Below are 14,810 nucleotides of genomic sequence, written 5' to 3'. Positions count from 1 at the left end.
AGAGGCTGAAGACCAGATCCACTGCTGATGTGGCAGACACCTTGAATGTGTCTCAGCGTCAAGTTCAGAGGATAAAAAAAAGATTTGAAGAGACTGGAGACGTTTTGGACAAGGCCAGGTCAGGCCGACCCCGCAAGACAACTGCTCGAGAGGACCGTTTGTTGGCTCGAAAATCCAAGGCCAGCCCATTTTCCACTGCAGCAGAGCTCCACGAGACCTGGTCACCTGAAGTCCCTGTGTCAACCAGAACAGTTTGTCGGATTCTGTCTCGAAATAGCCTCCATGGTCGAATCAGTGCCTATAAGCCAGCACTAAACAAAAGACAATTGAAAAGCCGTGTGGCATTTGCCAAGGGCCACAGCCTGCTAAAAGGATGGACGCTGGAAAAGTGGCAGAAGGTGGATTTTTCAGATGAATCTTCTGTTGAATTACACCACAGTCGCCGCAAATATTGCAGGAGACCTACTGGAACCCGCATGGAGCCGAGATTTACTCCCAGAAAACAGTGAAGTTTGGTGGAGGCAAAATCATGGTCTGGGGTTACATCCAGTATGGGGGTGTGCGAGGGAAGGCAACATCAATAGTCTAAAATACCAAGAAATCTTAGCTACCTCTTATATTCCCAACCATAAAAAAGGCCAAATTCTGCAGCAGGATGGTGCTCCATTGCATACTTCCATCTCCACATCAAAGTTCCTTAAGGCAAAGAAGATCAAGATGCTCCTGGATTGGCCAGCCCAATCTCCAGACATGAACATCATTGAGCATATGTGGTGTAGGATGAAAGAGGAAGCATGGAAGACGAAACCAAAAGAATATTGATGAACTCTGGGAGGCATGCAAGACTGTTTTCTTTGCTATTCCTGATGACTTCATCAATAAATTGTATGAATCCTTGCCAAACCGCATGGATGCTGTCCTTCAAGCTCATGGAAGTCATACAAGATATTAAACTTGAATCTCACAGCACCACTACTTAATTTGCTGACATATTTTTGGATTTGCAGTAAAGTTGTTCAATTTCTGTATAAGCGACAAAACATTTGTCTTGCCAAAATTTGACCTTTCTGTCTTGATTAAATGATAAATCTTTTTTCAGTGAAACTAATTTATTTCAGTGCATTAAACATAATTTGGGAGGGCTTTAGCTTTTCATATGAGCCATTTCTAACACCAATTGATTAATTAAAAGTCAGGTTAATAGCAGGAGTTTCTCCAAAATAGAGAAGCGACAAGACTTTTGTCAGGGACTGTACTTCTATATAACTAAAGGGGTTTTCCTAAATTTTGATATTGATGGCCTAATCTCAGGATAGGTCATCAATATCTGATCAGTGGGAGTCAGACTCCTGGCAACCCCACTGATCAGCTGTTTTAAGAGACCTTGATGCTCCGGTCAGCACCTTGACTTCATCTCAGGCATGTGACGTCATGTTCATTGGTCACACGTCCTAAGATCAGCTCAGTCCCATTCAAAGGAATGAGGTTGAGCTGCAATACCAAGCACAGTCACTAGTCAATGGATGGACCGGAGCTTGGTAAGTTGCAAGGAGGCCCGAGGAGCTCACATTAGCAGCTCAGCCTCCTCAAACAGCTTATCGGTGGGGGTGCTGAGACCCCCGACAATCTGATATTGATGACCTATTCTGAGGATAGGTCATCAACATTAAACACTCAGAAAATCCCTGTAATTTAGCTGGAGGTGCTTGCAAGTCTCAAGGGTGCCACACCATCTGTGGGAAGACCAATAGGCCCAATGCACAAAGTACACACCCCTGGTGCTCTTGCTCTACAACCTTGGTGCTCAGAAGAGGGTCTACAGCTCTAGTATAAGAAAGGTACATATGCCATAGCACCCCCAGGTAGAGAAACTTTGAGGACATTTTTTCCTGCATTTGCTGTAATAAGAAAAGCGTGTGACTAAAACACCAAAAGAAAACATGAAAAGAACAATACACACCTGCTGTGTAAATGTCGAAATAAGTCAGTTTATTGGCAATATTACCAGTTGCCTCCAAGCCTGGCCCCTTAGCTGTCACTTTACTGGCGTCTCCTTGAGCTTTCTCAACGTTCACTTCAAATGGGCTCTTTGAAATGTGCTGACCGGCAAAGAGCACAGTCACCTATAAAACACAACATAGTAAAAAACAAAACAAAAAAAAACACATACAAGGAGTTTGGGCAGCGCTCGCGATTCACACAACTGGGTTTAACTAGCTACAGGTTCAAGTGTGGAGTGTTAAAAGATTGACACCATCATAAAAACCGGGGTGGGCTGAGGCCTGCCTTGGCTTGTTAAGCGTTACATTTCCCAAACTGATCTAAAACCAGAGGCTTCGAGCAACAGATCACAGATTTCGTTTCTTTCAAGATGTGACAAAAGTTTATAAAGGCAGAAGAAATTAATGAATCTTACATCATTCCTTTACGACCGAGCTCTTTGCTTTGATTTAGGACTGACCACAAGGTTTTTTTGGAAGCAAACCATAGACTTAATGAACAGGAACTAAAAATGTAAATCAGAAATGGCTCTGGGGAACGATGAGGTCATGGCTGGACTAATTATGTCAACAGCTTGTTAATGACATCATCCTCACAACTTCTCCTGAACTATGTATACAATAATGGGTCAAAATGCAGATTCCTATGATGGATGGTTTAGGAAATTAGATTGGTTTTGAGGGATTCCATTGTATTTACGGGGTAAATGGACTAAAAAATAGTTTACATTGGAAATTTCCTCCTTCCTTTTACGTAGAGAACATAAATAAACCATACCTGTACAGAAATAGATTACCCTACATAGGGGTTGTCCACTCCTCTACTATTGATGGTCTAGCCTCAGGATAAGCCAATAATATCTGACTGCAGGGGTCCAACACATGGACAGAGCTGTGTAGTTCCAGCACTACTCGGAAACACCTGACCGTCAGGAGAGCAGGGTGTAGGACCCCGTCCATTAGATATTGATGGCCCATCCTTAGGACAGACCATCATTCATTAGTAAAGAGGTTATCCAGGAGTAAGATACTAATGACCTCAGGATAGATCATCAATACCTGCTTGCTAGGGTTTTGACACCCGACACTACCACCGATCAGCTGTTTGAAGATGCCACTGATTTAAGGGCCAGAAGTCAGCAAAGCAGATAGGATTTTAAAGGGTTTTTACAAAAATGTTTAAACTGATCCTCTGGATAGGTCCTCAGTATCTGATCGGTGGGACCCCGCTGATCAGCTGTTCGAGAAGGCATCCGGCACTCGCAGTAGTGCCATGGCCTTCTCCCTGCTCACCAAGCACAGTGGTGTACACTGTATAGCGGCTGTGCTTGGTATCGCAGCTGAGCTCCATTCACTTCAATGGGACTGAGCTGCGTCTAGGCCATGTGGCCAATGAACATAACATCACATGGCCTAGGGAAAGCTGCAAGATGGCTGCAGCGCTACTGCAAGCGCCAGTGCCTTCTCAAACAGCTGATTGGTGGGGTCCCAGTTGTCAGACCCTCATTTACATTAAGAAAAAATAAATTATTTTTTTCTCAGGAACATTACAAATGATTATCACAAGACAGGTATCATTTTAAGCAGCAGAATCAATCCTACCAGACAGTATGCCTTATTTAACAGAGTTGCTGAAGGGTCCTTTAAAGAGAGATATTCCCATTCTGGTCAGTTTTAGTTAGAAGGCTTCCCCAAGGATAAGCTCATCACAGAATGACCTGTGTCAAACTACTAGGATCCTCGGGTAATCAGCTGTAACTTGTGGAGATCTCAAAAGCAAGTGCAGTGCCCCCACAGGGAAAATGAAGTATTACAATCTCATCAGCTTTCCATGGAATGCATCAATGTGCTGGGTCCTCCAGAGCTCAACAGCTCTTTTTAACCCCCCTCTATAAAATTCAGAAGTCCCTGAAAAATGAGGAGCACAAAATGCTGACTAAGAAGACAGTGAAATCCTACAGCTTGAGACAAGATGGGATAATAAACTGCTTTAAGCTACAAGGATATCTAATAGGGATTTAATTACTGACATTAGTACAGCATCACGTACATGCAGTGCTCCTCAGGCTGTGCCAGGATTTGCGCAGTCTCTCGCCAAGAAATTAAGTATGTTTTTCTTTAGGCCTTTTTTAATCTATTCATCGATTGTATAAACACTACGGGGTAGCAGAGGATATAAGCCATATGAAAGCTGTATTATCCTCCAAATACAAAAGTGGCACTTACGTGTTAACACACACGTGAGCAAACATTGCCAACCTCACTGAGCTGACATAAGGGGCCAAAACTTTCCTTAAAGTATACCTCTTCACGAATGACATCTAACATCCTTAAATACAGATTTCCCAAAAAGTACGGGCCAAAAATGTGGTAACTGAAGACATTCGCCTTGCTTGACCGCCACTACCTTACCTTATGCACACCGGTCACTTTAGGCACATACTCGACAGAGAAGGTCTTGTTTTTGTCATTGTTGGCTGTGACCTTGGCCTATAAAAGAGAGGAAACAAATCAGTGGGTAGCCGTGAGGGCCTGTGGTAGACGGATCGCCCCGCGATTGCGAACATCATCGGAAGAGCAGCGCTAGATTCTGAGTAATGGAAATCTCAGAAGTGCTGAAAGTTTGGGGGCACTCCACAGTTAAAGGGGTTTTTCCGAGATTTTTATACATCAGGATAGGTCATCAATATCTGATCGGTGGGGGTCCGACACCAGGGACTCCCGCCAATCAGCTGTTTGAGAAGGCAGCGGCGCTCCCGCTAGTGCTGCGGCCTTTCCTCTGCTTTTCCAAGGCCAGTGACGACACTTTATTGTGGCCTAGGAGCTGTGAGCGAGACCAAGCACAGCCGCTATACAAGGTACGGCGCCTGCGACTGGTAAGTAGTGAGAAGACAGCGGCGCTCACAGGAGCGCCGCTGCCTTCTCAAACAGCTGATCAGCGGGGATCCCGGGTGTCGGACCCCCACCGATCAGATACTGATTAACTATCCAGATGAGAGGTCATCAGTAATCAAAATCTTGGAAGACCCTTTTAAATGGACCTCTCATCTACTGATATAGGTGCTCTGTCTATAAGGCCTAATTTGGAAGGGGGGAGGGGACTTTCAATGATACAAGTAAAATTTTCTATAAAAGGCCTATAAAAATAAAATAAATTGTGAGCACTAACACATATTAGATTGTTGGCGGATGCCAATAAAATTGTCAATAAAGCTAGGACAAGTTCCATCTAGAGATGCTAGATGTCAGTTCTTTTTATAAAAAGACGGCTAAAAATGTTTAAATAAACTGACTGGACCAAAAGATCTCACCATTCATTGTTCCGCCATATTTTCTTTAGGTTGGCAGCTCAGGGGGTGTCCTATCTCTGTAGGGCATATCCTTTCTGCTACAGCTCTCTCCATCACAAATCAGGAGGCATGTCCTTTCCTACTGCAGCTCTCCACCGTAAAGGTCACAGCTTCTAACAGTAGATGTGGCTGGTGGCAGTCGGAAGATGGAACTGAGCATGAGCGACCACCTCAGTAGGTGGATGTGCATATTATTATATGGATTTAACACCAGGGGGCGCCATTATAATGAAGCAAACAGAAGCATTTTTTGTACCAGAAGGTAAATCACAAAAAGTAACTCATTTTTCATGCTGAATTATATTAAACTAACAATTAAGGCTACATTCACACTTGCGTTCGGAGCGGATCCGTCTGGTGTCTGCACAGACGGATCCGCTCCTATAATGCAAACGCTTAGATCCGTTTTTTTTTTGTTTTTTTTTTGTTCATGATAGTGCAAACGGATCAGTTTTGACTTTACATTGAAAGTCAATGGGGGACGGATCCATTTGAAAATTGAGCCACCGTGTGTCAACTTCAAACGGATCCGTCCCCATTGACTTACATTGTAAGTCTGGACGGATCCGTTTGCCTCTGCACGGCCAGGCGGACACCCGAATGCTGCAAGTAGCGTTCAGGTGTCCGCCTGCGGAGCGGAGGACAAACGGTGCCAGACTGATGCATTCTGATCGGATCCGTATCCACTCAGAATGCATTAGGGCTGGACGGATCCGTTCGGGGCCGCTTGTGAGAGCCTTCAAACGGAACTCACAAGCGGAGCCCCGAACGCTAGTGTGAAAGTAGCCTAATGGTGGCTCAACTCCTCTAAACAATTTGCTGGACTGCTCATGGCCATTCCCCCTCAGAGAGGGGTGAAAAATGGCAAATTATACCGCAAATATATGTGCCTTAATCTGGGACTTTTTAATGCCACAAAAATGGTGCAATGTTCCGCTGCATTTGTTTTAATTATGTTCCCTATAGTTAAATTAAAATATTAACTCATCACCCGGTTCCACATAGCTGAAGTTCTCTTCATACTTTTGGGATGGCATCGTGATAAGACGTGAGGCCTGTCAGCTGAGAATGCAGTCATGAGCGAGAATGTGATATCGCCGGACATTACATTGTGCTTTGTTTCACTCCTAACAATTTTCTGTTAACGCAGAGGTGCAGTCAGGGGATCGGTGAAAGAGCGGGACAGGAGGAAGGACAGGAGGTTACTAGAGACGGACAGATCAGATATTTAAGGCCTATCCTGTAGATACGCCGTGAATATAAAATACTGGATAGCTCCTTTATCTAAAGCTCAATAGCAGGCTGTGACAGGGACGAGCCACTAGCATCGCAGGTGACGCTAGGGGAGATGTCGCGATGGCTGTGCGGGGATCAAGAACAACGCAGATGCAAGGGGCCAGCGGGGTAAGTATAATGTATACGAGGGACCGGGCATTGGGGGGAGGTCATTATAAGGGTTGGATAACCTCTTTAATATAAATCTAGCAGAGCAATGAATGTGGAGATCTCTGGATCCATGTGAGGTACAGGGCTGGTTCTAGCTTTGTTAGAGTCATGGGGGGTTTCTGGTAATAAATCACCATTTCCTTATGTCTGTAGCTTGCATTACCTACTGAAAGACTAAATTGCTCCCCGCTGCTCTGGTCCTGCGTGCTGGCTCCTGTTCGTCCATCTTCTGGTCCCTGGCTTCTTTTCTTCTGAACGAGTATGAACATGGTTGTCTGCGCTGCTACAGCCAATGAGCGACCTCAGCAGTGATGTGCCACTTGGGTACATGCCACCACTGAAGCAAGTCATTGGCTGCAGCGCCACACATGATCCCATATCTGGTAGGAAAAAAATAAGGATACTTTCACACTAGCGGCAGCCTTCATCGGCAGGCTGTTCCGGCGGGTGAACAGCCTGGTGGATCCGTGCCGCCTGAACTAATTCCGGCCACCTCTCGGCATGTTTGCCGTGCTGCCGCCGGAACTACGTCCCGCCCCCATTATAGTCAATGGGGCCGGAGCGGACCCCTGGCGACATGTGTGTACTAGCGGCAGCACGGATCCGGCAGGCTGTTCACCCGCCGGAACAGCCTGCCAGAGAAGGCTGCCGCTAGTGTGAAAGTAGCCGAAGCTGAGGACCAAAAGATGGACAAGCTGGAGCCAGCACGCAGGCTCACAACAGCAGGGAGCAGGTAAGTAGGACTCTTTCTGTAGGAGATCTAGGCTACAGGGCACAAATAAAAAGTGATTTATTACCAGAAGAACCCCTCCCATCTAGACATTTATGGCCAATCCACAAGATAGGCCATAAATATCCAATAGGTGAAGCTGGAATAAATGTATAAGAGGCTTTGAACTATAATACCTCCTGTAATTCAGGATCAGACTAATGCAGCACACTGTACATACATATAACGTCACGTCTGCAGTGTATGATCATACCCTTGGACATACTTTGATTTAACATGAGCAGGGGGTACTTGGCTAAGGACATTGGGAAACCGTGCTCTATGAGACGTGAACTGTTTTCTTAAACTAAATGGTAGATACTGACTATATTTACTTTATAGCGGAACTGTCCAAGTTAGCACCCCCCCATTACCTCTTCTCTTATTCCTTCAGGGTCTTCCACATAAACCAAAACCTCCCCTTGCCCGGCACTGATTGTCTCGACGGTAAACGGTGCCGGTCTTTTCACCATATTTCCTGTAGGTTCCACACCTGTAAAATATTTTAAACCATGAGTACCAAAATAGAATAAAAAAATAAAAATAAAATATCACCTCTTCATTGAGGGCGTTTTTTAATGGATTGCATTATTCTATTCATTTTAGGCTAAACCTTTTTCCACTTAGTCTTTATTAAAGGGCACCTGTCAGCAGATTTGTCCCTATGACACTGGCTGACCTGTTACATGGGCACTTGGCAGCTGAAGGCATCTGTGTTGGTCCCATGTTCATATGTGCCCGCATTGCTAAGAAAAATTACGTTTTAATAAATATAAATATATATATATATATATATATATATATATATATATATATATATATATATATATATATATACACACACACATACAGTACAGACCAAAAGTTTGGACACACCTTCTCATTCAAAGAGTTTTCTTTATTTTCATGACTATGAAAATTGTAGATTCACACTGAAGGCATCAAAACTATGAATTAACACATGTGGAATTATATACATAACAAAAAAGTGTGAAACAACTGAAAATATGTAATATTCTAGGTTCTTCAAAGTAGCCACCTTTTGCTTTGATTACTGCTTTGCATACTCTTGGCATTCTCTTGATGAGCTTCAGGAGGTAGTCACCTGAAATGGTTTTCACTTCACAGGTGTGCCCTGTCAGGTTTAATAAGTGGGATTTCTTGCCTTATAAATGGGATTGGGACCATCAGTTGCGTTGTGGAGAAGTCAAGTGGATACACAGCTGATAGTCCTACTGAATAGACTGTTAGAATTTGTATTATGGCAAGAAAAAAGCAGCTAAGTAAAGAAAAACGAGTGGCCATCATTACTTTAAGAAATGAAGGTCAGTCAGTCCGAAAAATTGGGAAAACTTTGAAAGTGTCCCCAAGTGCAGTCACAAAAACCATCAAGCGCTACAAAGAAACTGGCTCACATGCGGACCGCCCCAGGAAAGGAAGACCAAGAGTCACCTCTGCTGCGGAGGATAAGTTCATCCGAGTCACCAGCCTCAGAAATCGCAGGTTAACAGCAGCTCAGATTAGAGACCAGGTCAATGCCACACAGAGTTCTAGCAGCAGACACATCTCTAGAACAACTGTTAAGAGGAGACTGTATGAATCAGGACTTCGTGGTAGAATATCTGCTAGGAAACCACTGCTAAGGACAGGCAACAAGCAGAAGAGACTTGTTTGGGCTAAAGAACACAAGGAATGGACATTAGACCAGTGGAAATCTGTGCTTTGGTCTGATGAGTCCAAATTGGAGATCTTTGGTTCCAACCACCGTGTCTTTGTGCGACGCAGAAAAGGTGAACAGATGGACTCTACATGCCTGGTTCCCACCGTGAAGCATGGAGGAGGAGGTGTGATGGTGTGGGGGTGCTTTGCTGGTGACACTGTTGGGGATTTATTCAAAATTGAAGGCATACTGAACCAGCATGGCTACCACAGCATCTTGCAGCGGCATGCTATTCCATCCGGTTTGCGTTTAGTTGGACCATCATTTATTTTTCAACAGGACAATGACCCCAAACACATCTCCAGGCTGTGTAAGGGCTATTTGACCATGAAGGAGAGTGATGGGGTGCTGCGCCAGATGACCTGGCTTCCACAGTCACCGGACCTGAACCCAATCGAGATGGTTTGGGGTGAGCTGGACCGCAGAGTGAAGGCAAAAGGGCCAACAAGTGCTAAGCATCTCTGGGAACTCCTTCAAGACTGTTGGAAGACCATTTCAGGTGACTACCTCTTGAAGCTCATCAAGAGAATGCCAAGAGTGTGCAAAGCAGTAATCAAAGCAAAAGGTGGCTACTTTGAAGAACCTAGAATATGACATATTTTCAGTTGTTTCACACTTTTTTTAATGTATATAATTCCACATGTGTTAATTCATAGTTTTGATGCCTTCAGTGTGAATCTACAATTTTCATAGTCATGAAAATAAAGAAAACTCTTTGAATGAGAAGGTGTGTCCAAACTTTTGGTCTGTACTGTATATATATATATATATATATATATATATATAGAAACCAAAATGCGGGTCTCCGCAGCACAAGACAAAAATATAGGTGCACGTCCTCTCAGCTGTGGGCTCAAGCGGCTATAAATGGATAGGCATCAAAAGGATGAGGCAGCACTCCAGGTAAAGTGAAAATGGTGGATCTTTTATTCCCTCTGCAACGTTTCAACCGTCTCAATGCGGTCTTTCTGAGAAAGACCGCATTGAGACGGTTAAACGTTGCAGAGGGAATAAAAGATCCACCATTTTCACTTTACCTGGAGTGCTGCCTCATCCTTTTGATGTGTGTGTATATATATATATATATATATATATAAAAATAAATAAATAAAGAAGCCTCTAGGAGCAAGGGGAGTTACCATTACTCCTAGAGGCTCTGCTCTCTCTGCACTTTGGTTGACAGGGCCAGCTTGTGAAAACCTCATCACACTTGGCTCTGTCAAGTAAAGTGCAGAGTGGTCCTATTTTTCTTCAACCTTTATAGTCAAGTGCAGAGGGCACAGCAGTTGTAGAGAGAGCAGAGCTTCTAGGAGTAACAGGAACGCACACGTTGCTCCTAGAGGCTCATTTGCATATATTAAATAACTAATAATAACATAATAATAATAATATATTAATAAAAGAGTAACCAGACAGAAAGAGGTGAACACCAGACAAGCAAAACCAGAACTGGATCAAAATCCAAAAACTAAGTCAAATACACAGCAGAGCGAAACCAGGAGATAAAGTCACAAAGTCAGCAGGCGAAGACGAGGTCATAAAATAGCAGAGTCTAATACTAAACAGTTTCCAATATTAAGAAAGGTGAAATAACAAGCAGAGTCAAATACCAGGAGGTCACATCAGAGGCAAAAATCAGAGAAACAAGACAAAATAGTAACAAACAAAACTAGCTAGTGAGACAGGAATACCAATCACAGGCAAAACTGTGTCCAGAAGCTGCCTGTTTAAATCACCAATCGCCAGGAAGCACTCGACGCCAGCGCTGAGCCCGATTGGCCCGGTGTCCTTGCTCCCTAATAGGTCAACCCTCCGCAATGTTAGCGGGGCTGGTTGCTGTAGCAACAAAGCGACACCGGCAGTGACATCACAGCGCGGCTGGACTCACTGGCAAACAGGTAAGTATGTAACACAGGCATTGTCACCAAGCCTGAAGCCGTGATACACCCAACCTGTGATCCTGCAACATAACATGGTGACTATCTCAATGCTGACATATGTGGCTGCCTCTTTTGGGAAATAAAGGTAGAAATTGATTAAACTTAGGAAAGACTGAGCAGAATATTTTTACCTTGAAGAAATATACAGTATATACGAGGATTCTCTAGATTTAGTTTTGTTTTTTAGATTTTAGTTTTGCTACTTTACCAAAATAGACGTTATTCTTCAGATGGGCCAAGTGTATTTTTTTTACATACCAGAATGTGTGGGAGCCGGTGACAACCCATAATTCTGCTATAGACTGAAGTCCCTAATAATAAAGACACTTAATCCTCCAGTAAAAATATATTACAAACAGGCTGATCCATGACACTTGAAAAGTATGAAATCATACAAAAACCATTTTCTTATGGCTTTCAGTAAATGTTTTAATGGCACTGGGCGTGCTAACTTCACACCTTGTCTCTTTGACACACCTTTGTCTCTGGAGGATAAAACTTTCACCTCGGGATTAGTAAGATCCTGAACATATCTCATGTAAGAAGATAATTTCTGTGTTTATCTAGTAGCGATTAAATATTCAAAATGACACGAAAGCACAGAAGTCTAGTCTGCGAGGCTCGTGTTTACCAAGGAGTTCTTAAATCATTAGGTCATAAAACGTATTTGCGTCTTCAAAACCTTAATAAATGGTTTCTACTGAATGAGGAGATAGCCTCCAGAAACAACTAGAGTCAGATTTCTTGGAATTAAAGTATTGCAACACTACATGATACAGGGACAAACACTGCAGGACATGCACAGAAGAAAGAGGTGAACAGGAGGCTTCATACGTGAGCTCAAAACAAAGAAAAAGGGCTTCAGAGGTGAACTTGAAACAAAGAAAGGGGGCTCCATAGGTGACATCAAAACTAAGAAAGGGGGCTCCATAGGTGAACTCAAAATAAGACCCCATCAAGTTGGACTGGTCCCCCCCCCTCAGTATTGACACATGAGGACATGGAGCTTTTTTTATTTACTTCTCATGCCGTCCCTGGGAAGGGTAGCATTGGCCATCAGGTCGGTTCTCCCGTTCTTGGTCAGCCAATGATCTGGACTTAGTTGAAGGAGCTGAGCAGGTGACTACTACTATTGGTGAAGTGGATGTGGCCATACGAAATTTGGGCTCAACTGTCCGTGAGCTCCATAAGGCTCAAGGGCTGTCTCAAATACGCACGTCTCTGCTATGAGAAAACTTACAAAAGGAACATAGTATAGATGGGGGCTCAGTCCAGGACTCAGTGGGACAGTTTGGAAACTACACGCAAGTGATTATTAAAAAGGCAGAATGATTACTACCCCCTGTATTATTATATACATTTGAATAGGATTTCCATGGAAGCTGTCCGCCCAAAACAGCACCACACTCGTCCACTAGTTGGGTAATGTATTGGAAGTCACCCCAGCAGGCCTTGAGGAAATGTTGAAGGACACAAAACTTCCGCTGGTCGTGTGCTGTGCTTGTATCCTTCCATTGTTCCTTTGAGTACCGTGGGATTCCTTCCGATATGAACTTATGTATTTGGACTGTTGTGGCCACAGAGTACTTCCATCGTGTAAATTAAGCCCAAAGGCTCTTCTATCTTCCGGGACTGACCATAGTGTAGTGCCAACCACGCTTCTTGGAAGGTACCCCATTAGAGGTACATGAGAGGTTCCCTAAATACAAGCCTAAGCCCTTTCATTAACAAATATGAAAAAGAAGAAAGTGAAGACTTTACCTCGACCGTAGGCTCTCGCTTTTTTAGGGTTCAACTTGGGCTTTAATGGGGCTCCAGGTTTAAGCTTAGCTTTTGGGAACTGTGACAAGTAGGTCATAACGGAGTGTTCATCCACATTCGGGTGGATAATCTCTTCTGGGGCTATTACCTGGAAACAAGAAGAAAAAAATTAAATAAAATACTTATTCTCCTCCTTTATTTAAAACTGGCCAGTGTCCTACACGTACATCAACTGGTATCAGTTAATGGTATTTGGAAATTTTCATGCTTCCCCCAGTTCCGTAAATGGAATATATAATAGAGTTAGGTTATAAAAGGGAACCACTTCTTATGCAGCTCCTAATATCTTCTTTTTGGATCCCCACACCTATGATGGCACAGAGACTTGTAGGGCTAGCTCAGCTGAATGTAACAATACCCTTCATTTAGCAATCTGTTGCTTCATTCTGGAGGAAAAGTACTTTTATTTCATATGCAAATGAGCAGCTAAGTGCAGGTCCAAGCCTCTCTGTGCACCTTTGCTCCGCCTGCTTCCTCTGTCAGCCCCTCCCTCTACCACTTGATTGAAAGGACCAGTTTTGGGCATAGTCATCTTGGCTGGTCCTGTCAATCAAGGAGAGGGAAGGGGAGGCAGAGGAAGCAGGAGGAGCAAGGGTGCACAGAGATGGCCTGAACCCGCCCTTGGTGCACTTAGCTGCTGATTTGCAAAAAAAACTTTGAAATTTGGATGAGAACACGGATATGGCTGCTATTAAAGTGTAGATGGGCTGCCATGCTGCTTTCCTACAATTCATGAATAGTAAAGCTGACAATTAAAGCAGCAATATGAGAGTCAGCCGCATATCACTGGATAACTAGGTGTTCATCACCCTGCTTTTTGAAAACAGTGAATGACAACCATTGTGGGAGCCATTATTTTGCCAAAATGCTATAGAGGATAGCCGAAAGTATCATCTACCAGTGATTTTTATTTAAAGGAGTTGATCAGAATTGGAAGAGGGCTTCGCTTTCTTTACAGACACAGCGCCACTGCTGTCCATAGGCTGTGTGTGGCATTACAGCTCATTCACTTCGATGGGGCTGGACTGCAACACCAGTCACCCCCCCACGGACAGGTGTGGAATTATTTTTGAAAAACGCAGGCATGTTTTTCTAATTTAAATACGAAAAATAATATAAACGTACAGTGGCTCTACCTAACTGGACAAAAATGGTCAAGGTGCTCTCTCATTGCCGATTGAGGAGGCTTGATGAGAAGGTGAACTTGGATCCATTCTAATCCTTTCTGGAGCAAGAGAGCTAACTAACATCAGTGATTTCCCGACACACGGGACACCGAGGCAGAGCAATCAACAGTGCTCAGCAACTGTAGCCACACCGTGCAGCCGGGCCATACCTGAAACATGTGGAAGTGGGAATGTTACATTGAACACTATATGAATTCTTACTAACTGACCCCATAAGGATACTCAGATAGAGCAATCAAGGCCGCTGCTATTGCATAAGAATCATTTTTTTACACAACGAGGCCTCTTATGATAAAATAAACATCGTTTTTAATTTATTTTGGGAGGATCGACACTCGTCGACTTATATAAGGACAATATCCCTACAATAATAAGTGGGATTTCTTGCCTTATAAATGGGGTTGGGACCATCAGTTGCCTTGTGGAGAAGTCAGGTGGATACACAGCTGATAGTCCTACTGAATAGACTGTTAGAATTTGTATTATGGCAAGAAAAAAGCAGCTAACAGTCTATTCAGTAGGACTATCAGCTGTGTATCCACCTGACTTCTCCACAATGCAACTGATGGTCCCAACC

The 14,810-nt window shown here is 43.7% G+C and overlaps 1 protein-coding gene across 3 annotated transcripts in view; it reads right to left on the bottom strand.

The window, feature by feature from the left end:
- The window catches only part of FLNB (filamin B), a 217,114-nt gene that overhangs the window by 106,497 nt on the left and 95,807 nt on the right, over positions 1-14,810 (bottom strand). For all 3 annotated transcript variants that reach the window (XM_044302265.1, XM_044302263.1, XM_044302264.1), the window contains exons 4-7: positions 12,987-13,134; positions 7,940-8,058; positions 4,413-4,490; positions 1,961-2,123 (exon numbers count right to left, since the gene is read on the bottom strand). In XM_044302265.1, the coding sequence (XP_044158200.1) occupies positions 1,961-2,123; positions 4,413-4,490; positions 7,940-8,058; positions 12,987-13,134 (508 nt within the window). The remainder of the gene's footprint in view (positions 1-1,960; positions 2,124-4,412; positions 4,491-7,939; positions 8,059-12,986; positions 13,135-14,810) is intronic.

This window comes from Bufo gargarizans, chromosome 7, assembly GCF_014858855.1.
Source record: "Bufo gargarizans isolate SCDJY-AF-19 chromosome 7, ASM1485885v1, whole genome shotgun sequence".
Lineage (NCBI taxonomy): Eukaryota > Metazoa > Chordata > Amphibia > Anura > Bufonidae > Bufo > Bufo gargarizans.
This window is presented reverse-complemented; position numbering and strand designations above follow the sequence as displayed.